Genomic DNA, 24,565 nt, shown 5'->3' with positions numbered 1-24,565 from the left:
CGCTGGTCCCCAGCCAAGTTCATTGAGTATTAAGAGCAGGAGTATGGGCAGGCAGTCCCCGGAAGAATTCGATTCCTCTACAGTCTAAGTCAGCCAGGGCCTGGGAGCTGTGCCACCTCAGACAAGTAGCTTAACTTCTCTGAAGTACTACCGGCTCCACCTATGCAAGTGGGAGGCCATCTTGCACACTGGTCTGCACTGGTGAGAAGCACCTACCCTTCCACCCACTCTGTCCCTGTGATGAGGAGCTGGGACCCCTGAACTGACCCAGGGGTCAGTGAGCTCATCTGCATTTTCATCCCTTCCACAGACCCTGGCCCAAAAGGCTTCAGTGACGGGCCAGGGTCTGTCCTGCTGGGACTCAGCAGTCTGGAAGGAGAGGGAAGGTTCTGGAGTGCCCCATTTTGGCAGTAAGTAGTAGAAAAAGACCCAGAGAAGCAGAGGGTGCTGCCAAGATCCCACTGCTGGGCCTTGGTGGGAGGGGAGGTCTGCCCTGTCCTTTGCAGACAGAGGCCAGCAGCAAATCCCAAGGCCTAGGTAAGCCCAGCCTCCTGCTGCACAAGGCACCAGCACTTCGGAAGCATACATAGCAGCTGTTTAGGAATTCTGTCTCAGGGCTGGGCAGCTCCAGACATAGACACTGCAGCCACCTTACCCAAAGGAGTAACACTGAGGCCACAGAGCAGTAATGGGCATTCCCCAAAGTCCCAAGCCCACCTCTTTTCTTGCTCAGAATGGCCGACGGCTCAGGGCACAGCAGCTTTCCGGGAGAGCCTGGGAGATCTTACCTCGCACCTAGCTGGCCTTCAGGGCACAAGGAGGAAGTGGGGCCACCCGGCCCAGAGCCTTTTGAGCCGTTGGCCCAGCCCCGGCAGTGTTAATGATTACCTCACTGCCATCAATACTGATCACAAGTGGGGTCCGAAGGGCAGCAGACCTGGACTGCGCCCCAGCTGGTGGGGCGGGTCCAGGAAGAGTGCCAGGCGAGACCCTGGCCACCATGGGCTTGTCTCCTCTCAGGTTTCACTGGCTTGACTTCTTGTCTAGTCTGTTGGCCCCAGATAACCACAGGTAGTCAAAATGGAGGAGGGAGGGAAGAAGGGTAAGGGTCAGGTCTCTATTTATTACTCAGATCTATGATGGGGCCCAAGAGACCACAGTTAACTTCAGTGGCCACCAGGACACCCATCAAAGTGAGGGACCTTTGGTTCTAACTTGTTCCTTGGCCGCCCACAGACCACTCACTTCCTGGCAGTGCCACTGAGGGTGGAGTCACTGGTGTGGCTCTCTAGTGAACGAGGAAAGCGGGGGGGCAGTGGGTGTCTTCTGGAGGCCATAGTATAGTCCCAGTGTCTCCCCTTTAAGGCCCAGGGCATCCCAAAAGCCTTTTGCTGAAGATGGTGGGAACAGCCTCCATGGAACCCAGGAATCAGCCTTCTAGAGTGGGACAGTCCTGGGTGCTGTCTCTGCTGGCAGACAAACAGGTGTGGCCTTAGGCCACAATCCAGGGTTTTACAGGGCTGGCCTGGAGCCCTGCTTAGCTCCAGCCCAAGAGTAAGGCTAGGTGCTGGGGTCTTACAGGGATAGAATCAAGAAACAGGGCTTTGATATGGGCTCCTAGAGCCGTTCCTTCTCTGGGATCACCAGGCGGCTCCTCCCAGCCTTAGTCTGCAACTGACAGCAGTGCCAGGGTGAGGCACCCAAGATAGTCGCTAGGTCGAGCCCAGGTCACACCAGTAGAAGTCTGAGGGTGGAGTGTGGTGCCCTCTGGTGGGCAGCAAGCAGGTACTGCCTGCAGAGATGGGAACTGGCAGGGCAGGCTGGGGCCTTTACGGGCACACATGACCTGGAAGAAGGGCTGGTGGTGGGCAAGTTTATTCCACTTCATGCAGACACTGACCCACACGCTCAGGGATCTTAAAAATACACTGACACACATGACATCTGTCCCCCCACCTCCCCATGAGACACGGAGAGACACTTGGCTGAGTGGGGTCTGCGGGTCCATCCTCATTCTGGAACAAGGCAGCAGTGTGGGCCCAGGTAGCAGGGAGGAGTAGCGTCCTTTCTCCCCAGACGAAAGTGCACAGACAGGGCAGAGGCCCCAAAGCCGCGAGGGCCCCACTCTCACGGCCAATTGGCAACAGGCAGGCTGGGCAGGAATCCTTCACAGTGGCCATCCCTTGAAGGGCCTGGTGGCCTAGCTGTGGGTCACAGCAATCAGGAAAAACAGAGAGCTGGTGGCACCACTGTGGCTGGCCTGGACAGGGTGAGCATGTTGGGACAGTGGGTAGATCTCAGGTGCCTGCAGTCAGTCCTGGGTCTCCTCCAAGCGCCACTTGAGAGCATGGTCCTTGTGAGCGTCTGGCAGGATCTGGTTCCGCATGCCCCCAAGCACGTTGGATGTGGCCTCTGTTGCTAGGATTATTGGTTTTTACCACTGTTGGGGGCAGCTGTCGGATCACACCCCCCACGGCACCCGTCAGTCCCTTCTGCTCATGGCCCCTTGATGCCACATCACAGATGGTCTGGCTGTATCCAGGATGCCCTGGGAAGTCAGAGGTCAGTGACAGAGTGCGGATAGGGCAGCTGGGCGTGGGACTAGGGTGGTTCTCACCTCTCGGACAGCATCATAAGCCTGGCCATGCCCTCCCGGAGGTCAGCAGGTTGTTGACCTCTGCGCAGTTTCCGTGAAGAACGCTTGTCTTTGTAGGGAGCGGGAGATGGAGGATGCCGGGGACAGGATGTCATATACTGTCTCAGCTGTAGCCTGAGGACACCAGAGTTGGAGAATGACAGATGGCCTGGCGGGCCAGCCTGGGACCAGACCTCCTTCAGCGTAACTGTTCCCTGTTGTACTCGGCCTACTTCCTTGCCTGCCTTTCCCATCTCCTACCTCAGAAGACTTCTTTCTTACATACTGTGTGAATGCAGTGCCCTAGAAGCCAGAAGGCCCAGGATCCTTTGGAGGAACTGAACTCAGGGTCCTCTGCAAGAGCAGCAAGCAGCCTTAACCATCAAGCCATCTCTCCAGCTCTTCAAAAGGCTTCCTTATATTAAGGGGACATTAACTATCCTTTCTGGGCCTGGCAAGATGGTTCCAAAGGTCAAGGCATTTACTTTGAGGTGACATGAATTCAACCCCCCAACCTCAGAGACGCACATTGGTAGAGAATTGATTCCCCGAAATTGTCTGACCTTCAAATACAAGCTAGGGTACACACATAGAGTGAGTACATTAAAAAGGGAAAAAACCCTTTTAGGCTTGTGAGATAGTTCAGTGGGTCAAGGTACTTGCTGCTGGAGCAAACTTTTCCTGGGCCTCACACCCAGGCAGCCCATGGCTGAGACCTGCCTGAGCTGTCTAGTTCTCCAACTAGAAGGCAGCCCCTGTACAGTCCAACCCAAAGAGTCATCAAAACATGCTCACTGCCCAACCCACCTTCTGTCCACCCAGCCCTGTCTTCTGTGTTCTGTCCACTCCCAGCCTTTTCCAACCAAATTGAACTAACTTCTCCACTGCAGAGTGTGGAACCCTGTCCTTCCCTCTCTGGGCCCAGCTCAAAGGTCTCCTGATACAGTGTTCCACATGCCCACAGGCTCACCCAGTCCCACCCTGGAACTCAATCACTACCGGAAGGACCAGGAGCTTTGCTGTGGTGGAGGATGGGGTGCGCTCTGGGGCCCAGCACAGCCCAGAACCTGGATGAGTCAGAGCCAGTTCTTGCAGCCTGCACCGTGCAGTCACCGCTCACAAAGGCTCACGGGCATGGACTGTGGGGCTCTGAGAGCCGAGAACAGACTTTTGGTCCCACCCCCAGGAGCCACCAGGAGCCACCATGGTCATGGTGCCTTTATCTATGCCCAGCCTTTTCAACCACGAGGCAAAGACACCAGGAGCCTGGGGCATGAGGGTGTCCCTTTCCTGTCCAGTCCTGCACTCACCTGGATGGCCTGGACGCAGCCGGTTGCTCAGTTCCAGAGCAGCAGAGGCTGTGGTGACCCAAAGGAGGCAGCCCCCACGCTGCAGCCCCCGAATGACGGCGCCATCTTTCCTGGTACTGTTTCAATGGGTAGCCACAGGAGGTCCCGGAACCCCTGGACTGTATGTATGGAGGACAGGATTCATCAGAGAGAGATGCCAAAACTGCCCTGGCCTCTCTTCCCTGCACCAGGACCTTACCCCTTTCCCAAGCCAGTTTTTTTTTTTCCTTTTTAAAAACAGAATACTGTTAGGCAGCTTCCCCGGCCTAGCCTAGTCCCCATTCAGGATGTTCTTAAACTAACAAGCAAACCCTCCTGCCTTGCCTCCACAGGATTACGGTGTACGAACGGTTCCTCACAGCCAAGCGCAATTTCAAGAGTTCTTAGGCCTTGACGTTACCGGCCTGTGTCCCAGCACAGACTACATGAGATTAAGTTCAAAACATAAAATAGGGAGCCAGTGCTCTCTTAACCCCCCAGCACTTGGAAGACAGAGGCAGGGGAAACTCTGTTGAGTTCCAGGGCAGCCAGGGTTACATAGTAAGACTCTGCCTCAAAAAAAACCAAATAAGATAAAACAGGAAGGGTCAGCAAGATGGCACAGCAGGCTGGGCGGTGGAGGCATATGCCTTTAATCCCAGCACTAGGAGGCAGAGGCAGGAGGACCTCTGTGAGTTTCGAGAGCACCCTGGTCTATACACGAGCTTAGCTCCAGGACAGGCTCCATAGCTAGAGAAATCCTGTCTTGAACCACCCACCCCCCAAAAAGAAAGAAGGAAAGGAAGGTAAAGGAAGGAAAAGAAGAAAGAAAGAAAGAAAAGAAAGAAAGAAAGAAAGAAAGAAAAGAAAAAGAAGGGTCAGCTATAAGCGGTCCTTGTCAGCCAGGTCTGCTGACCCGAGGTCAAACATCCAGGACTCCCAGGGCAGAAGGAGCTGTCCCCTGACCTTTGTATGTGCTCTGTAGTAGGTGGCATGTGTGCAACAACCCACAACCCTCATACACAACAAACAAAGAAGAAATGGGATTGTTGTGAAAAGTGTTCGCCTTCCCTTGACACTCCCCCCCTCTTCATCTCCTATTTGTTCTCAGAGCCAGATACTCACAGAGCTGCACAACTGAGTGCATGGGCCCACACCTCCCAGCAGGCCAGGGCAACTGATTCTTGCGGATGTCTTGAAGCCATTCATTGAGGGCATAGCCCAGCACCTTGTCCACACCCAGGAGACTGAAAGGGAGAGGCAACAGGGGACGAGGTGGGGGCAAGCCACACACTGAGAGCTCAGGGGACAGTGTGGCTGGGGTCTACACAAGACAAGAACTGCGAGCACCCCCGGCGCCCCAGTCTTACCCAGCAGTGTGGAGCAACAACAGCCTACTACAAAAGAGAAACTAAGACCTGAGTAAAGATTTGGCCAAGGCATACGACCCGTGAGAAAAAAGCAGAGGAAGGCTGTGGCCCCCAAGGGGAGCTGGGGCTCACCCCATGCTGGCAGTAGAGGAAGGCTGTGGCCCCCCTCCAAGGGAGCTGGGGCTCACCCCATGGCCGGCAGCAGAGGGAAGGCTGTGTGCCCCCTCCAAGGGAGCTGGGGCTCACCCATGCCGGCAGCAGAGGAAGGCTATAGCCCCAAGGAGAGCTGGGCTCACCCATACCAGCAGAAGAGGAAGGCTGTGGCCCCCCAAGGGGAACTGGGGCTCACCCATGCCGGCAGCAGAGGAAGGCTATGGCCCCCCAAGGGGAGCTGGGCTCACCCATGCCGGCAGCAGAGCCTCTTGAGCTTCAGCTCGGAGCAGTTGAGCTGGGCCAGGCCGATGAGGAGCCCTGTGAAAGTGCCCTGTTGGGAGCGGGGACAGGGGTGTGGTTATGTTTTGGGATACATACGGTGAATCTTGGCCCCCAGACCCTGGACCTACAGCAAGTGGCTCACACAGCTTGCCTGGTGGCATCACTCACCACTTGGTCTACGGTGACATGCTTGCCATGGTAATCCAGGCAGATGGGCACCTCGGACGTGAAGCGGAACTCCCTAGAAGGGGAAGAGGGGAAAGGAGAATCTCTGCTCACTGACCTACTCGGCAGATATCCTGGTCTCAGAGCCCTCTTTCCTACCTGAAGTAGATGGGTTGTGGGTCAGAGGAGCTGTGCCACTGCCTGGAGCCTCCTGGGGGCTTGCTTGTTGTCTCTGTGCCCTCAGACTGCCCTTCCTGGGGGCTGCTGGGCCGCTGTGGGGTTTTTCGGTGGGCTGGAGGAAGAGAGGTCACAGACCCAGGATGAAACTGGGGATGGTAGGGGTGGCCAGAATCTAGACTCCCCTCCTTGCCTGGTCCCCTCACCCTCAGCTGAAGCGTCCCCCTGGGACCATGGGGTTGATGCCAGCTGCTAGACTGGTGAAAAAGTCCTTGAGGAAGAAGAGGGCATCCTGTAGAAGATTCTGGGTCAGATTCAGGACCTGGAGATGGGGGGGGGGGGGGTCACGACCAGGTTCTGCCTTTGTCCACTACTCACCTGGTCTACATTGAGCCTTAGAGGCATCATGGAGACGCGAAGACAACACTCTGGCCCTCCCAGGCTGCTGGTGGGAGCCACATGCAGCGCCTTGATGGTAAGCTGATGGCGGAGAAGAAACTAAGTCCTACTCTACTGCGCTTTGGAAACTCCATCCCAGCTGCCATCAACCTGCCTCCACCCATGCTGTTCTCGCCCACCAAGGCTGGGCTGCTTTGTCCTCTGACACACAACACCTTCAGGTCTATGGAAAGAGGCTGCCCGCATCCAGGCACGCTCACCATGTTAGAATGTGTGGCGCCTAGGCAGTCGCTCACTCGTGTGCAAAGAAGGAACTTGTTGATCTTAGAGGTGGGCAGTCCGGTCTCTGAATCTCCAGCTCTTGAACAATAAGCACCTGGCGGGACAGTGGCCGGCTCTTCCAGCTCCTGGCCAGGGTTCCCCCTGGGGGCTGGCTCTTCTGGGATATACTTCAATGTTGGAAGCTCACCTGTGGGTGGATGAGGCCTGAGTTGGTCCTGCGGCCCAAGAGCGGAGTCTGGCTGAGGCCCATACCTAGCTGCTAACACACCACTGTACTCCTCTGGCACCACCACTGGCCACACTGAACTTGATCAGCCCAAATCCCTCCAACCTTTCCAAAGCCTTTGTTCTACTTCAAGTGTGCAGACCCACCTTGTCAGACATTGCTGAGGCCCATTCTGTCCCTCACTGGTCTCTAAATGCCTTCCTTCTACCCAGGACGGCTCCACCCTCTCTAAGCCATTCTCCATACCAGGGGTGCATGCTTACCTTTCCTGTCCTAGGTGGGGCCTGACATCCCCTCCACACCTGTCCTTGTTCTTGCTCACTGTATGGTTGAGCCCCAGGACTGATTCATCATCTCCAAACTTTGTTACAGAGGGTTTTATTCTTTCTGGATGCTTTGGCTCCCACCCAGTCTTCGAGTTACTGCCAGGATAGCTCTTCCCTGAGCCCTCCCCAGCTACTAACATTGCCATGCTTGCTCAACACCAAATGGGCTGCTCTAAGAAACTTGGAATCCCCTGGCCATTAATCCAGCACTCAGGAGGCGGAGACAGGAGGAGCTCTGTGAGTTTCAAGGCCAGCCTGGTTTATAGAGGGAATTCCAGGACAAGGCTTCCAAAGCTACAAAGAAAAATCCTGTCTCAAAAGACAAAACAAAACAAAACAAACAAAAGAACCCCTTAAACACCCTTTTGGGCTCAAGTCCTTTGGACCTTTCTCTTCTTCACATGACCTGTGACGTTGCTATCCAACCCCACCTCACACGCCACTGCCCTGCTCTAGCTGACAGGGGTCTCTCTCTCCCCCACAGCCTCACTTCTGTGCTCACCCTCACTCAGCCTCGCACTCACTTTGCTGAGGCTGGATCTCCATGAGGACCTGGTGCTGCCGTCCAACGCCGCCTTGGGGTCCGCCAGGAGTTCTGGGCCGGTTGGGACGCAGAGGAGCGGGAAGGAGAGACCCTGGGGGCTGTGAAGCCAACTCTTGCTCTGAGAAAAGACACGCAGGAAAAAGTTAACTCTAATTCTAAGGAAACATCTGCTCTCCTCGACTTCAGGACAGGCCTTTTAGCCTAGGGGAGGAGACCCTCAGGCAAGGAAAAAAAACTCAAGTTCAGGGTGGAGAGGTGCATGAGGCTTGAGGTTGCCAGCTAGGCTATACCCAGATCCTAATGCCACCAACTGCCACCCACAAGCCTCTAACCTGTAAGTGGGGTGAAGGCCAAAGTCTCTACCCCCATAGAGGTGCCAGATGAAGGAGACCTCCCGTAGGACCACACGGCTGCTAGGCACTGGGAAATGGGCAGGTGCCCGCAGGAGGTCCGTGCTTCCTAGAGGCTGGGAGAAGTGTCCATCGTGCACGATGATGGGGCCTGGATGCAGCTGCGTCACAATGGGCTCTCTCCATCTCGGGGCTACCAGGAAATAGTCAAGCAAAGATATGTGACAAAGAGGTGGCCAAACCCAGCACCTGCCTTTTTTTTTCTTCCTCTCCTCCTCCTCCTGGACTACCAGCCCAGTGCCTTGTGTTGGCTCCTCTGGCCCTGTCACTGACCCTCAATGAGCTCGGACAGTCCGCTGCCCTTGTAGTTACACGGGTAACTCCCATCTGCCACCTGGCCCTCTTCTTCCTCTATCCCCTGTCTGAGTAGGACACTGGTGTCTCCTTTTTTTTTTTTTTTTTGGGTTTTTCGAGACAGGGGTTTCCCTGTAGTTCCTAGAGGCTGTCCTCGGAACTAGCTCTTGTAGACCAGGCTGGCCTCGAACTCAGAGATCCGCCTGCCTCTCTGCCTCCCGAGTGCTGGGATTAAGAGGCCGTAGCGCCACCATCCGCACCCCGCCCGGCGACACTGTGTCTCCTATTCTAGATTTCCACCTGTCCTGCTTCCTGGCTGCTTCGCCTAACCTAAGAGTTCTTCTATCAGTACTGAGCAACTACCGTGAGCATCCAGAACCCCCATCCCAACACACACCGCGATGCCAAGGCCAGGAGCATCAAGGATGCAGAACTCATCACTGTCCAGGGGTCCCCCATCCCCTCCTCTTCTTTGTCATGCTCCTTTGTCTTATAACAGGACTCCATGGTATGAGAAGTGCCCCCAGGAGGAGGCGAAGGGGCCTGGGCCCCACTCCGTTCACCGGGGAACAGATAGACGGAGACAGGAGAGGCCTGAGGAAGGGGGCCACCTACGGGAGAAAGTGGCCAGTGTGAGGAGATGCAGCTGAGGGTACCTGAGTGTCTGGTGTCCCTAGAGCACCCTCACCACCTGATGACTGGGCCAGCTCCCGCAGGCTACGCCGCTCAGTATCCAGAAGAGCATCAGTCAGGTCTCGCTGGTTATGAGGGCTGTCTCCACGGGAGGGCATGAGGGCAGGGAGGCAGGGCTCTCTGAGAGCTGGCAGGAGAGGGAGAGAGACACGAGTGAGCACTAAGAGGGGTGCGTCCCAGGTAGCCTCCAATCCAGGGCCTTGCGTTTGTATAAGAGAGTGGCCTGCCGATCTCTGGTAGCCTATGTGGCCAGGCCTCACCTGTACCTTCTGGCCAGGCGATCTCCGTGGGGCTGGGGGGGCCGGGGTTGGGGGGTGGGGTCACCGGAGCTGGTTTACGTACTGGAGCAGGTTGACTAGCGGGCGCAGGAGTCGGCACAGCTGTGTACAAATGCACCACATTGTTGGAGCAGCGCAGCATCGAACAGCGGCTGGCTCTGTGGGGCGGTGGGCCATAGCATTGGTACAGGAGCCACCACATCCAGGCTCCCCACCCGACAGGAGCAAGGAGGACCTTTACTTGTTTGGTCTGCTGACAACTGATGGGGGAAACCCATGTTCCAGGGTACCCGCCCAGGGTACCCGCCCACCCTGCCCCTGACTTCAGCCTAATTATACAGAAAACTGCTATCTCACCATGAAGATGGAGAAAAAACTGGAACCCACAGTGGCTGTCACCCTGGGTCCCACCTCTGCCTGCCTGCAAGTGCCCTCTGGTGCCCCCAGTGAGTTGAAGGACACTCACAGTGTTCCCTGGAGAACACTAGTGGCAGCCTGGCAAGGCAGGGGCATGCACTGTGACCCTCTTGAGGCCTTCCCGTGACCTCTGGTGCCAGTCACTTACCAGCCTGCCCTCGGTGTTCCCCTTCCAGGTCTTGATTACAAGCTCGTAGGAGGTCAATAGTCCAGGACACAGACGTAATCTGAGGCAGAGGGCAGAAGATTTCTCATGGTCTCCGTCCGTCCCCCGTCCCGCACTACCCACCACGACTGTGTCCAGTACGGTTGTGAGCATGGATGTGGCAAAACATGCATGTATGTGTAGCTGAGTATAGGTCAGACAGCTGGTGACATCTGGCTGCTCTGAGTGTGGCAGGGGGCTTGTCCCTCAGTGTTGGGGGAGCCCACCCCAGACCCTGCCCACCTCGCCGCAGATCCAGGGTCTCCACCTCACACTTGTCGGACATGTACAAAGCGAGTCGTCAAGGATGAACCTGGTGGGGGGAACAGGGCTGAGAAGGGGCCCGGGAGCCACTGCAGGGGGCAGCCCAGTGGTAAATGGGCAGAGGGGGTAGGAGGGGTCCTGGAGGTGACGGCAAAGAGGTCCAGGTGACTAAGAAGCTAGTGATGGGACCTTGACAAAGCACTGTCCCTTGACAGGGGACCTGGGAAGACCCTGCGGGTTCTTACCCTTATGGGACTTCAGACACTCAGACACTTTCTAATTTGCATTGAACTGAGACTTCCCAGTGTTGAGGTTCCCCTTTCCTCCCTTTCCCCCACTTCCCCCACAGCATTCTCTCTGCTCATCGGTCTATCCATCCAGTACATGCTTGAACACAGGACCTGACCCACACTGAATCACTGTCTAACCTGAGGTACACATCTTTGTAGTTTTGAGACAGTCTCACTAAGTTGTTCAGGGGAAGCAGGACTGGGATCACACACCCCTTGTCCACCAATACCAACCAATACCCAAAATTTCATTTTTTTTTTTTGAGAGGGGCTTGTGTGTGAGCCATTCCTTCCTCCTCACTACCCCTCCTGCAGGGATCACAGGCTTGTGCCATCGTGCCCACCTAGGACATTTTTAAACTGTGTAGCTGGTGGAGGTGGTGAAATGTAGCTGTTGGTAGCGTAAGCATGAGGCCCTGAGTTAAACTAACCATTACCAACTAAAACAAAACTTTCTTGTGTGGGTAGGAGTTGTCAAGACAAGGGTTTCTCTGTGTAACAGCCCTAGTTTGTCCTGGAACTCTCTCCATAGAACAGGCTGGCCTCAAACTCCGAGATCCACCAGCCTCTGCCGCTCCCAAGTACTGGGATTAAAGCATATACCACATACTAGCCCAGCTAAAATAAAAGTTTCAAAATATTTTTTTAATCTAAATTTTCCAGTAGGCATTGTACTATAGGTCTACGTCTTTCCTTCCTTCTGGAGCTATGTTGGAGCTGCACCCCATGCAGGGCTGCATTTGGCTATGTTCTGTTTCTAGCTCTCCATTCTTTTGTATACTTTTAGAACTGGCCAAGAAGAAATTACAAATCCAGGACACTGCGGTTTAAGTCTGATTTTGGATAGAAGAACAAACAACTCATTCCTGAGGACATGTGAGAATATGGGACACCCATCACTCCAAATACAGATAGATGTCTCCAAGGGCCCCGGGCAGACGGCAGTAGGAAGTCCAGCACCACCCATGTGGGTGTGGAGGGACCAGGTCTGGGGTAAGCGTGCATACCTAGCAGGAAGGTAGAGGTTTCCATGACAATGTTGCTGGAGAGGGTGAAGGTTTCAGCGGTGATGAGGACTCGCACAGGGAGGTAGAGAGGCCTGATGGGGCAGATACAGGCTAGAGCGGTTCCTTCCATCGGAGGCTGCCCGACCCTACATCCCCAGCACCCCAGCCCAGGTACCTGTAGTCCACAGCACAGGATAATAGGTGTGTGTGCAAAATAGTGATGACCGTTGGGGGCATGTAGCCCAGCACAGGATCATCCAGTACAATCCAAGAAGTCCAACAGCTACACGGGCAAGGGTGAGGGCGGGGGAAGGGGGTCGACACAGAAGACAAAGTGACCTCTTCCTCTAATACTGGCCTAGCACCCTGCCCATTGCCCACTAGCTGTCCACCATACCCCTGGTCAGGAGCGCTCTGACCAAGGTAAGCTCCAGTCCAGTATTTTCTTTTCTATTTTTTGCTTTGTTTTGTTTTGAGAGCAGGGTTTCTCTGTGTAAACAGCTCTGACTGTCCAGGAACTCACTCTGTAGACCAGGCCTGAACTCACTGAGATCCGCCTGCCTCTGCCTCCCCAAGTATTGGGATTAAGGCGTGGCGCCACCACCACTCAGCCAGGCTGTATTTTTCACACTGGCCTCTTTAGCCATGTTTGACCTGTTTGCTCAATCAGAAGTCCAGAGTTCACGGGCCATGTGACTTCCAGGCACCTTTGCTCACCTGGGAGTGCCAGCTCTGCTCAGGTGGAGCCATGTAGTGGCGTAGAGTGGTTTTGTGCAGCCTTATTGTCACCAAAAACTCCTGGGGAAGGAGGTGCAGTCGGTCAGTCGGGAGGACAGGTGGATGCCAAGCTCCAGTGTGCACCAAGGAGGGCAGTTTGCCCAAGTCAAGCGGACAGCGGTCAACAGAAGAATCCTCACCTTGACGTTCTTGTGGGGGGTCCAGGTGGATTCGGACAGCTGCAGAGAGCATGGGGGGGCCCTGACCCTTGCGGCCCAAGGCTCCCCGCTCAGTCACCCCTTCCTCTGATGGGTAGATGGTGGGAGCTATCTGAGCCGGAGGAGCAAAGCTGGGGACTTCCAGGTGAGTGGGCAGCAGGTAGTCTCAATGGCCGCTGAGGAGGAAGCCTGTGAGTCCTGATGAGGCCACTGACCATCCCACTCACAGCCCACAGCCACGAAAACCTCCCTCCTCCAGCCTGATATATACTCAAGTGGCCCCCAAACCTCGATGGTAAGAGTGTTGCCTTTTCAGCTTCCAGGCAGAAGTAGCCAAGCCCTGGTTGGCCACGGTACTGGGTGACACTGAAGATGGTGCCCTGCTCCACATCTAGCACCAGCTCCCCGTGAGTGACATCCAGACCGCTTCCTTCCCCCGTCTCGTCCTGCAGATGTGCACATGCTGAGTGTCACTGCTGCGCCCATAACTGCTAAACAACCCAGAGACAGCGGCCCTCTTGGGGTCCTAGCCTGAGGCAGTTCCAGTTCCTCCCAGACTTGACTGAGTCTTAGGGCCACGTGCTGCCAGCATGAGGGGGACAGACAGGCGCCAGCCTGCTGCTGGAGGGACTCTCATGCCTGACATGGAGAAAGGCTAGGAAGTGGCTGACAGCCGCGAGGGGTTGATGGGGTGGTATGGGTGGGCAGGCAGACTGTATGTAGCAATGGGTGCTGCCAGCCCTCTAAGCTTTCTTACCGTCTTGGTTCCTAATGTTACCCTGGTAGGCTTGTCTGGCTGGACAAGAGGAAGTCCCTGGAGTTTGTGCTGCCTCACCTTAGCATCACAGAGTGCAGTGATCCGGCCCATTCAGCACTGTCACCAGTGTGGAGAAGGTACTCTGGGCCTGACGACGGGAAGGCTCGGGGGCAGGAGTCTGGTGGGGCACCGTATGCCATTGAGAAGAACTTGGGTGTCCCTCTTCGTCGGAGTCTGAGTCTGAGTGAAAGTTTGGCGTGGTTGGAAGAGATGTGGAAGGCTGGCCCTGCCCCGCCTGTACCTGGACTCCTCCTTGCCCGCCTAGCCAGCATTCCTCTCATCCCAGCTTGAAAGGACCGACTTGCACATCTTAGAAGCCCCATGAGCCAGGTGGCCGAGCAGCAGTGGGCGTGCCGTGGGCAACGAGGTCTTCAGGTTCCCACATGAGCAGGTCATTGTTGATCCTGGCATGGAGGCAGTGACAAGCGGAGGTCAGAGAGGACAGGGCCTTGAGCCTAGCCCAGCCCAGCCTACCCCATGTCTCTACCTGTTGTAGATGGATGCTTCATAGACTTCCTGCTGGGGCAGGAAGATGTGGGCACTGGGCATGATCACATCCAGGGTACAAGCGAACATCGACAACGTCCGGCTCTGGAATGTCCTCATCTCCTCGGGATCATCCAGGGATCACCATCTAGACAGGAGAGGGAAAGTCAGCCAGGGACCTGCCTGGGTCTGTGTCTGGCTTCAGAACTGGAGATTCTGGCATCCATCCCGCCATCCATTCATCTATCCACTGGTGCCCCTTCTCTCCTGGGGTGGGGGACGTTCATCTGGATACAGTGCCCAAGCATTCCCCAAGACTTCATGAATCTCTGTAATCCTCATAATCGCCTTCAAGACAGCAACTCCAGAGAAGGAAACACACAGGCCACCAGGGAGCAGACCTGTCTAAGAAGGTCTTTCCCCAGGCTCTTCGCTGCCTTACACTTGGCACCAGTACCCATCAACTCAGAAGAGGGTTCCGAGGCCCAAGAGCACACTGGTGAGAGATGGCTGAAGTGGCCAGGGTCCTGATCTTGGTGCCTGAAGGGCCTGCTGCTCCTGGTGCCTCCCTCCCTATCCCTGGGCAGGGTGGGTGCTTTAGAGTCCCTTGTTACCCAGAACAGGCGATGCTTCTCTCAGCAGTGGCCCACAGGTGGCACCCACAGCGGAGAGTCAGGGAGCCTCACCTCCTCGGTTTCATACATGGTCCTCTTGGAGGGAGAAGGGCGAGGGCTCAGGCTGGCCGGGAGCTCACAGGGACTCTCGGTAGACAGTTCTAGGTCCCGGCCTTTCCTCAGAGGCTGTCTCCCAGTGTATGCCACTGGAGCGGGGGGTTCAGGGTCACCACTACCCTGCAGGACACAGACCTGTTAGTGGCCTGCCATCAACACCAATAGATCCCTCCTCTCCAGTTGCCCCGTCCAGCACTCCACTTACTGAGGTAGAAAGTACTTGGCCCCAGTACTCCTGGGGTCCAGAGCTTTGGAGACTCGCAGGCAGGGGACAGGTGGCTTTTCTCCATCTTCGTAGATTCCTGGAGGGGCCAGAGAGCATAGGGTCTCACTGCTGAGATCTTTTCTTTTCTTTGTAATAATTTATTTACTTTTATTTCATTTGTATTGGTATTTTCCCTGCATGTATGTCTATGTGAGGGTGTCAGATCTTGGAGTTAAGAGACAGTTGCCAGCTGCCATGTGGGTGCTGGGAATTGAACCACAGTCCTCTGGAAGAGCGGTTAATGCTCTTAACCACTGAGCCATCTCTCCAGCCTGATACCTCTTTTCTTTTCCTCCCAATTGCTGGGTCAGGTCAGTGTCCCTGGGATAAAGGGGTCTTCTTGGTCTATGCTGGGGTCTGCTCCAACTGTAACCTGGACCCTCCTTAATCTCAAACCCAGCTCCCCAAGAGTCCCAGGCCTCTGTTCCAGCTGTACCTGGACATACTTACCTTGCAGGTCTGAGCAGGTCAGTTCCAGGCGGGTGGGAGCTGGGGGGCCAGGCCCACTGTTGAGTTCTGAGCAGAACTGGGGCTCACTCAGCTCCAAACGCAACTGCTCAGCCCGCACAGATTGGCCGGCCCAGGGATCCCGCTCAGGCCGTAGGTCTGGGATGGGGAAGCGTAGCCTCAGGGTGGCCTGGGGTGCAGAGAGTCGAAACACTGTCTGCTGCTCGGTGGTCTGTGGGGGCTCTGTCTGTGGAAGGGCTGGGGGTCAGACGAGCTGTCACAGGGAATTTCAGCGCCTACTCCCCCCACCCGCAGTGCAAAAACCGGCAGGCAGCTCACTAGTAGGCCAGCGGGTGGCTCAGGGGGTGTGGTGGTTTGACGTAGCAAGGCAGCAAGTCGGTCCAGGGACCCCAGCTCCACATCTGCTTGGAAGCCGGCTAGGTCCAGCGACAGCTCTGAGTGGCAATGGCAGGCAACAGAACGCCGGGACCGGCTCTAGTTAGGGGTAAGGGCTGTGGTGAGTGAGGTGAGGGTAGGAAGGAGCTCCCACAAACAAAAAAAACAGAGGTTTCCCAGTGGTGAGAGGGAAGCTGGGGCAGGAGTCATAGCAGGGACAGAGGGGCTTTAAACACCCCACAGGACCACTGTGCGCCTAGCTCCTTTTTAACCTTTTGAGACAGGACCTCATTAAGTTGACTGGGCTGGCTTTCAACTCAATCTGTCGCTCAGGCAGGCCCCCAACTGGTCCTCTTCCTGCCTCAGCTTCCCAAATGATGGAACTGCATGCCTGTGCCATTACCCCATCATGCTGGCTTATACAACAAAAGTACCAACCTTGGCTTTGTCAACCTCAGAGGTTCAACAAAGGCCAGGAAGGGGAAATCAGACCACAGTAATAGCAAGATCAGAATAAGGACACGCAAGGGCCTCTGAAGAGAGGAGTAGCTTGGCTGAGGCAGCAGTGGTTACCTTGAGCACCCGGCGCAGGGTCTGTGTGTGACGCAGGTGGGCACAGGGTCGAGAGGAGGCTCGGGAGTCTGAGTGACTGGGGAAGCTCAGGATCTACAGGGGGACACACAAGGTAAACAAGGCCAGGCTGCCCTGAAGCCCCTGACCCCAGCCCCTCCTCTGCCCTCACCTCTGTGTACTCCGGCTCTGAGGTGGCTCTGGGCCACAGGCACTCTAGTACCTCCAGCTGCCCAAAGTGCACATCAGTGCTGCTTGTCCTCCGACCGTGGCCACCAGCCCGCAGCTCCCAGGACAGCTGCACAGCTGTGCCTGTTAGTCTGTGGGCAAGAATACAAGCTTCAGGGGGAGCTGTGGGATCTGGGAGTTCCCCTCAGGCTCCTGCCTCAGGCTGTGGAGTGTACCGGACATGACTGCAAGGGCAGGCCCTTTGGAAGCATGGCCGGAGGTGGTGGAAGTCTCGGGAACCGAAGGGGCCATCTTTGGCAGCATCAAACGCAGCAAAAAAGTGAGTGTTGAGGTCCGGTGGTCCTGAAGACGGGGCGGCTGTCTGAAGCAAGGTCAGGGTCACACCTCCCAGGGTCATCTTCAGCAGCGAGTCAGGGCGCATGGTGTCCGCAAGAGGAGTTGGAGTCGGGGCCGGCTTGCCTGGGGGAAGAGAGGCTTCAATAGGGGCTCCTGGGAATCTTAAATGGAGTCACTGTTGGCCACTGAGCAGAGGGTTGGAGAAACCCTGGCTAGGCCTGGCATGGTGGCACACACCTTTCCCAGCACTCGGAAGGAAGAGTCAGGCAGTAAGGTGGATCTCTGTAAATTCAAGTTCAGCCTGGCCTATCTAGGGAATTCCAGGCCAGTCAAGGCTACAAAAGTGAGACCTTGTCTAGGAGAAGGAGGAGGAAGAGGAAGAAAGAAACTGGCTAAACTGGACAGTGGGGGCCAAACCACACGTGCCTGGAAGGGGTGACACCTAATTCCTCTTGGGTGCCAGGCCCTCTGACCAGGCTCAGTCTAGTTCTCTGAAGGTGCTAGAAGGATCATTTAATGTGATAGCGCACCTATCCCGTCTTTGACCTACACACTTACCTACTCACTAAAACATCCAGCCTGATCTGCACTATGCCCTTTTACAGAAAGGGGAACTGAGTCCAAAGAGCTGGAGTTCCTGGCCCTGAGTTTGATTCCCAGCAACCACATGGTGGCTCACAGCCATCTATAAAATAAGATCTGATATCCTCTTCTGGCACACAAACAGAACGTTCATACATCAAACACAAACTAAATAAATTTAAAAGAAAGGAACAAAGAAAGAAAGAAATCTAGATTGTGCATATTGCCTTAGCCGCTTCCACCGAGTTAGGAGCCTGGAGAACCCCACTGCTGGTGGTCTACAGGCATCAGAGACACCCTGGAATAAGTGCCTAAGGGGTCGACTTACCACCTGAGTGGGCTGGGGTAGAGGGCCGATGGAAAGCCATGTTACTGTGAACAGAGGAGCCCAGGTCTACGCTGTACATGGAGAGCTCAGAGACAGCCGAGGTCACACTGCTCGTGAGGCCAGCCATGGAGAAGAAGAGGTCTGGGGGCGAGATGAGGGGCAGTCAGGAGTAGATAAGCAGGGCCCCCCAGCTCTTGCACTGACATAAACTGCCCCTTCAATCTGCAAGGGCTTGGCACCCACCAGTGCTGTCCAAACTGAGGGGGTTGGTGATGGGGTGTAGGCTGAGGGACTCAGCCACAGCACCCGCCTGCAGCTGCTGGTTCAGATCCTGCTCAATGAGCCACAGGTCTTCAGCACCCAGTGGACGGCTCTTGTTTAGCTTGTCAGTCAGGCCTCCTGGGTCTGTAGGAAAGATGTTTCAATATAGCCTACATGGTTACCCCTAGCTCACCCCACCTGCCACCCAGCGCCCAGCAGCCTCACCTGCAAGGTTGATGGCACTGAGCAGTTCTTGAAGCTGCTGGAGCTGGCATGGGGTCAAGAGCAGGTGCAGGGAGCCCAGCTGTCCTGATACCTCCAACTGAGGACCAAGTGGATAGCCGTGAAGCCCTTAAATGTCACCTAGCCCAAGAACAGCAACCCACCTACTCATACCCTGGGACACAAGATACCAGCTGTAATGCAAAACTTGCTATCAACTTGCACAGACTTGGCCAACCTGATCTTTCAGAGTCTCTGCTTTTTCAATTGCCAAGAAGATAGCAATGCTACTCTCCTCTCCGCCCCCAATCCTCACTGCAAGAACTGAAATTAAGTCAAGCAGTGATAACACACAAGTCTTTAATCCTAGCACTCAGGAGGCAGAGTCAGGTGTATCTCTGAGTTCGAGACCAGCCTGATCTACAAAGCAAGTTCTAGGACAGCCAGGGCTACACATAAAAACAATGCCTCAGAAAACAAACAAACAAACAAAAAAAGAAAATAAAAAAAGAACTGGAGGACTGGAAAGATGACTCAGAGGTTAAGAGCACTGACTGTTCTTCCAGAGGTCCTGAGTTCAATTCCCAGCAACCACATGATGGCTCACAGCCATCTGTAGTGAGATCTGGTGCCCTCTTCTGGCTAGCAAGCATATAGATAGACAGACAGAACATTGAATACAAAATAAATAAATAAATAAATAAATAAATAAGAAATAAGTGGAATTATTCTATAGTCTAGGCTGGACCTGAACCTGGCAGCCTTTGTCAGGCTCCCAAACATTGGGATTACAGGTATGAACCGCTATAGCTGGTTCCTCCCGTTTCCAGCTAGAGGCCAGTCAATCAGACACTTCTGGGAAGGAATGTAGGCTAGGGCAAACTCTCAAGGCCTAGGACTCACCTTGGGGCCCGGGAAGGCCTCGTTCTGCTTCAGCTTCACTATCAGCTCCATGTACCCTGTGCAGCTACCAATCTGCAAAGGGGGCTTTGGCGGGTCCAGCTGGGAGGGGCAGCTCCTCAAAGTGCAGGCGGACCCCTGTCAGCTGCAGGAGCTTGTGCAGGAAGGCAGGAGGCTGGTGCACGTCCACAGGGGGAGCCTGGCTCGGGTCCCGTACTGACTCATCACAGTACTCCAGTCTGCGGAGCCAAGGGTCTGGCCTTGTCTAGACATCCCAGGCCAGAAGCTCCTTCTTTAAAACTGTCCTAGGGGCATGGAACTGAGGAGCCTGGCTTCCATCTTGGAAACTCAACTAGCCTTGGCTTCTCTGGGTGTCAGGGTCCTTGGACTCACAGGGCCTATACCTGCTGGCCCTAGATACCAGTGCAGGCTCTCAGCAGGGCCCACTTCTAACTCTCACCAACCCTGCCCTACCCTGCCCTATCCTAGGAGGCCAGCAAGGATTGAGGCGTTTGTCTTCCCTCCTTACCTCTGTACCCGGACCTCCACAGCCACGCCACGGTCCACATTGCCCACTGAGTGCTCCACCCTCACTACAGTGTCCAGAAAGGTCACCTTGATCCTCCGAAGCACTGTGGAAGAGCGTCTAGAGTTAGGCAGTTCAGGGGCAGCACAGTGGAGCTCGTGCTGCTGTCTAGAGCCCGTCCTGTAGACTGTGGCGGGCCCAGGAACAGACTATAGAGCAGTGGTCCTGCTCACAGTCTCAATGGTCTGTGCGAACATTTCCAGTCCCTCCAGGGGCTGTGGTGGTTCTGAGGGTTCAGGAAGCCCTTCACGCAGGCAATTCCTGGGCCAGCTGAAGGCTCGTGGTCATGCAGGAGGCCAGGTCTGAGAGTCTGCAGCCCCTGGTCCTGTGGGAAGGAAGTGGGACTCGGGCAGACCTGGGTCATTTCCACAGCTCCACCCTTGGTTCTTGCTCTGCCTCACCTGGTCCCTGGCGTGGTTGCAGGATAAGCTGGAGGCCTGACACACACACAGTGCAGTGGTCAGTGAGGAGTGCAGCCCAGGGGACAGCCACCTCAATGGAACTCAACAAAACCTTCCACCAGTTCCAGCGGCGACTCATCGATCTCAGAACCTCGTCACAGACTGGGCAAGGAGGCAGGTTAAATCAGCTCACTGAAACTCCAGATACGGCTACCCGCCACAGTCCTGCACAGCCATTGTCTTGGAGAAGTCCCTAGGCACCATCTACCTTGCTATATGCTATTTACAAGGCCCTCCCTCTGGCCCTGACCTCTTTTCATCTCACTTTCAAACTGCTCAACCCTTTGGACCAGTTTAAAAAAGTTTCCTTCTCTGTAGGGTTCAAAACTTCATTTACTGCTGGGTGTGGTAGCTGCATGCTTTTAATCCCAGCACACAGGCAGGCGAGGGTGAATCTTCTAGATCTAAGCCAGCCTGGTCTACAGTTGGTTGGAGTGCTTGTCTAATGTGCTCTAAGTCCTGGCTCCCATCTCCAGTAGAGCAAAATTGGATATGCTGAGCCTCAACCTGTAATTCTAGCACTAGGGAAGCAGAGACTGGAAGATCAGGCTGGCCTTTTTGAGCTAGAGGCCAGCCTGGGCCACATAATACTCTGAGCACCTTCTATGTGACAACCAGAGGCTGCAGGAGTAGGTAATAAATGCCTTTACCTCCCAGTCTGGCTAGGCCAGCCAGGGTCTCAGAATGCCAAGCACCAGGAAGGGGTGAGTACAACCTACAACCTAACCCAGCAGGGCACACCTGGGATGGGGCAGTTGAAGAGAGAAGAGGAAGCAGCCAGGCAGAGGGAATAGGTGGCCCTAGCACAGGCACAAGAACAAGTGGAGGGACCTAGTCAGGGTGGGCAGCAGGCAACCCATGCTCATCCAGGCAACAAAGAGTTCAAGGGTATAATGTTCAGGAGAGGGATTGACCTGAGGCCACGCGGGCCCCGAGTCCTAGACCCACAGTAGAGCATCCCTGCCCACCTGGGAGCTCCTAACACAGAGGACAGAAATGTCTGTGCTGGGGTTGCATCCCTGCCAACCTGTGAGCTCCTAAGGGCATGAGTCACTGGCCTTCTCCCTATGACCCCAGGTGCTCTGGGTGGTACCAGAGAGGGCCTCAGTAAACACCTGCTGGGCCCATGAGTAAACAAACAGAGTCAGAGCCAGGAGGCAAGAGGAGACTGACTCAAAATTTCTCCTCCATGGATGGGGAAACTGAGGTTTAGGTTTAGTAACTCCAAGTAAAATGGAAACCGAGACTGGGAGCCAGGCCTTGCTTCCCATCTCCACTTAGTCCCGGGCATATGGTATCTTTGAAGGGGTCAAGGAAAGTGAAACGCCCCTGCTGTCAGGGGAGGCCAGAAAACAGCCAATGCCATCGACTCCCCAAGAAAGGAGCATTAGAGAGATGCTGGGATCTCTTGCAGGGCAGCCTAAAAGGCTGAAGTAACAGGCTGGAGGCCTCTTATACCAGGCCACTAAGAGATGCCACCAACTCTACAACTCAGTATTCTCAAGGCGTGGCCCACCTCTAGGTCTTTTTGAGTGGAGCTGCAAACCCAAAGGCCAGCTTTAAAAAAAAAAAAGGAGAGAAGGGAAGAATGAGAGAGAAGAAGAAGAAGAATAAGAAGAAGACAAGAAGAAGAAGAAGAAGAAGAAGAAGAAGAAGAAGAAGAAGAAGGGCTGGAGAGATGGCTCAGAGGTTAAGAGCATTGCCTGCTCTTCCAAAGGTCCTGAGTTCAATTTCCAGCAACCACATGGTGGCTCACAACCATCTGTAATGGGGTCTGGTGCCCTCTTCTGGCCTGCAGGCATACAGACAAACAGAATATTGTATACATAATAAATAAATAAATATAAAAAAATTTAAAAAAGAAAAAAAAAGAAAAGAAAGAAAATGCGACTGTCACATGCCCATTCTACTGCTCTGGAACTGGAGGGATGACCCCATACCAGTATAAACTGGAGCCTCTAATTGGTGGTTTCTTGGCTACTCCCCAGTCATCCTAGCCGTGACTCAGTGCCCCTCATCTGTCACCTCCGGCCTCCTGCCCCTGATTCCACATCTTAAGCCTCAGACCTTCTAAACTCCAGCTTCCAGAATCTCATCCCACCCCTACCCCCACCCCCATCCAGCCCGAAGGGAGACCTCAACACCTTTCCTGGAGGGCTGGCCTCAAGGAAGAGATGCCAGGAATCAAATCCCTCCCAAAACCCAAGCTAGGTCCCTCCCACTCTCCCAAAAGCAGGAAGTAGAGAGCAGCAGCAGTCACACGAGGTGTGGATCAACACAGCAGGCAGTGACGCTGTTGTTGACATCCACATCCGGGGACGATCGGCACCCTTCATGCCCAGGATCATAGGGGTCAGGAGGTCAGGACATTTTCTACAGGTGCCCCTGGCAGGGCTCTCAATATCCCCCAAAGCCTCCCCTGACTAACTACCTCAATTCCAGCTCTGTCACAACCCTAGCCGGGCTCCCCGGCAACCCAGTCTCTTGGCTCTCCTCCTTAACTCTCGGGAATCCCCTTTCCCAACCAGCTCCCCCTAACTCCATATGATAATGGTGCCATTCTCTCGGCAAGTGACACCCATTCCCCAGCCTGTTTCTCCCCTTGAGGGGCGAAGACGAGGACTCCTGTCCTAGTTCCTGGTTAAAAAGTGAAGGGCCAGCCAGGGGGCCTGGCGGAGACGGTGGGAATCCACTGGCCTCTCCAAACACAGTGCCTGTTCTCCAGCCCAAACCTTCCGCGAAGCGCCTCCGGTGGTCGTGCTCCCTCCCTTCACACCATCCCGGCTGTGCTGTGCCTCCTCACCCAGGTCTCCAGGTGAATATCCCGCAGGGCAACGCTGCCCTTGTACAGATCCAGGCTGAGCTGGTCTAGGCTGAGGTGCTCCTGAAAGAAGTGACCCAAGTAGTGCTGTAGCAGGTAGCGGCAGACACGCTCTTTCACACAGTTCGACCATGGCCACAGCCATCGTGACATCTCGGGGACTGTCGGGCCCGGGCCGCTTCCTCTAGCCGCCAGCCGGCGACCTCCGTCCGGCTGCGTTGTTCACTAGAGCCCCTGGTTCGCCCCGCCGCTTCTCTCAGCGCCAGGCCGCGCCCCCGGACGCCCAGCCACGCCCCCACGCTCAATGCCATTGGTCATTGTAAAGGGCGAGGCCTGCTGATTGGCTGCAGGAGGCGGAGCCTCGAGGAGCGAAAAAAGGACCGACCGAGCTCCCGGCGAGATAAAGTGCTCCCAATCGTAGTTTACGCTTGCGCGTAAATTCTGCGTCGGCGGACCTTTAACCTCCAAGCTACGAGCTGCGGGAAGGCTGTAACCGAAAGGCGACAGTCAGGCCGGGAGGAGTGCGCATGTGCAGATTTAGGTTTGCCCTCCTTTAGGTGATTGGGAAGAATTTAAAGGAACACTGACCCACTAACTTGTAGACTGCTGATTAGAGGAGTAAAGTCAGTGGCGAATGCTGCAGCGCGCATTTGGGCACAAATACACATTTGCAGTTTGTAAAACTTTTTTAAAACCACTTATCTCATTCAGTCTTATTAGCAGCTCCCTAAAGAGGAACTATTATTGTTTCCATTTTTGTTTTCTGTTTATTGAAACAGGTTTCTTTGTGTAGTTGGCTGTCCTGGAAGTGTGAGGCTGGCCTCGAATTTAAATATCTGCCTGCCTCGGACTCCCGAAAACTGGGATTAAAGGCGTTTGCCACCACCGTCCCCGCCCCCTCAGCAGGTCCCCAAAATTACTTTTTCCAAAGACTGACTTTTAGATAAAAGAGCCAGCATTTCCCCTCAAGGACTTAAGAGAGTTCCTACCTGCTGAAAGGAGTCATTCTCCTTATCTCTGGCAAGGGGGCGTGTGGCTTCCATTAACACATGCCATGGTGCCTATTAGCATATCAAACTGTAAACTGGCCTCCGGGTACCCGCAGTCCCCACTCACGAGTACGTGTTACTTTACGGAGTTTTTGCTGGCACAACCCTGTCCCTAGAACCTCTCCAGCCCAGGGGCTTTGTTTCCCTTCCCCCAGCTTCAGATTCTTAGATAACCTGCTGCCATTTTGACCACAGGCTCTCTTGGTCCTCTTTGCCCTCTTCTCTTCTCTTCTCTTCTCTTCTCTTCTCTTCTCTCTCTTCTCTTCTCTTCTCTTCTCTCTCTCTCTCCTCTCCTCTCCTCTCCTCTCCCCCTCCCCTCCCCTCCCCTCCTCCCTCTCCTCTATCCCCCCCCCCCGCCCGCCCCCCCCCCCCCCCCCCCCCCCCCCCCCCCCCCCCCCCCGCCAAGTTCATTCTCCTCTCCCTGCTCTGGCCTCTTCC

General features: G+C 55.1%; 1 protein-coding gene across 1 annotated transcript; it reads right to left on the bottom strand.

The window, feature by feature from the left end:
* Nucleotides 1-1,859: 1,859 nt before the first annotated feature.
* Nucleotides 1,860-23,356, bottom strand: Atg2a (autophagy related 2A). The gene is given in 69 exon segments (XM_042054421.1): nt 1,860-2,434; nt 2,436-2,533; nt 2,536-2,548; nt 2,618-2,640; nt 2,643-2,706; nt 2,708-2,770; nt 3,946-3,960; nt 3,962-4,063; nt 4,066-4,103; nt 5,089-5,210; nt 5,735-5,817; nt 5,937-6,009; nt 6,093-6,231; nt 6,327-6,402; nt 6,489-6,590; nt 6,770-6,784; nt 6,786-6,817; nt 6,820-6,853; nt 6,856-6,973; nt 7,864-7,922; nt 7,924-8,005; nt 8,220-8,430; nt 8,985-9,041; nt 9,044-9,202; nt 9,283-9,357; nt 9,360-9,411; nt 9,551-9,645; nt 9,648-9,672; nt 9,675-9,701; nt 9,703-9,720; nt 10,128-10,184; nt 10,187-10,206; nt 10,428-10,481; nt 10,484-10,500; nt 11,748-11,837; nt 11,921-12,009; nt 12,011-12,028; nt 12,463-12,543; nt 12,663-12,680; nt 12,682-12,856; nt 12,969-13,126; nt 13,516-13,545; nt 13,547-13,688; nt 13,793-13,809; nt 13,811-13,901; nt 13,985-14,115; nt 14,117-14,131; nt 14,670-14,774; nt 14,776-14,814; nt 14,816-14,834; nt 14,920-15,016; nt 15,430-15,673; nt 15,766-15,921; nt 16,396-16,488; nt 16,565-16,712; nt 16,797-17,040; nt 17,828-17,968; nt 18,071-18,232; nt 18,314-18,410; nt 19,214-19,321; nt 19,323-19,449; nt 19,740-19,843; nt 19,970-20,053; nt 20,055-20,092; nt 20,095-20,121; nt 20,198-20,300; nt 20,302-20,348; nt 20,908-21,088; nt 23,061-23,356. Coding segments are annotated over 69 exon segments (5,931 nt in total). The 5' UTR covers nt 23,232-23,356; the 3' UTR covers nt 1,860-2,311.
* Nucleotides 23,357-24,565: the final 1,209 nt, after the last annotated feature.

The sequence above is a fragment of the Arvicola amphibius genome, chromosome 1 (genome assembly GCF_903992535.2).
Source record: "Arvicola amphibius chromosome 1, mArvAmp1.2, whole genome shotgun sequence".
Lineage (NCBI taxonomy): Eukaryota > Metazoa > Chordata > Mammalia > Rodentia > Cricetidae > Arvicola > Arvicola amphibius.
The sequence above is the reverse complement of the archived record's forward strand: the minus strand, read 5'-3'. Positions and strand labels throughout refer to the sequence as shown.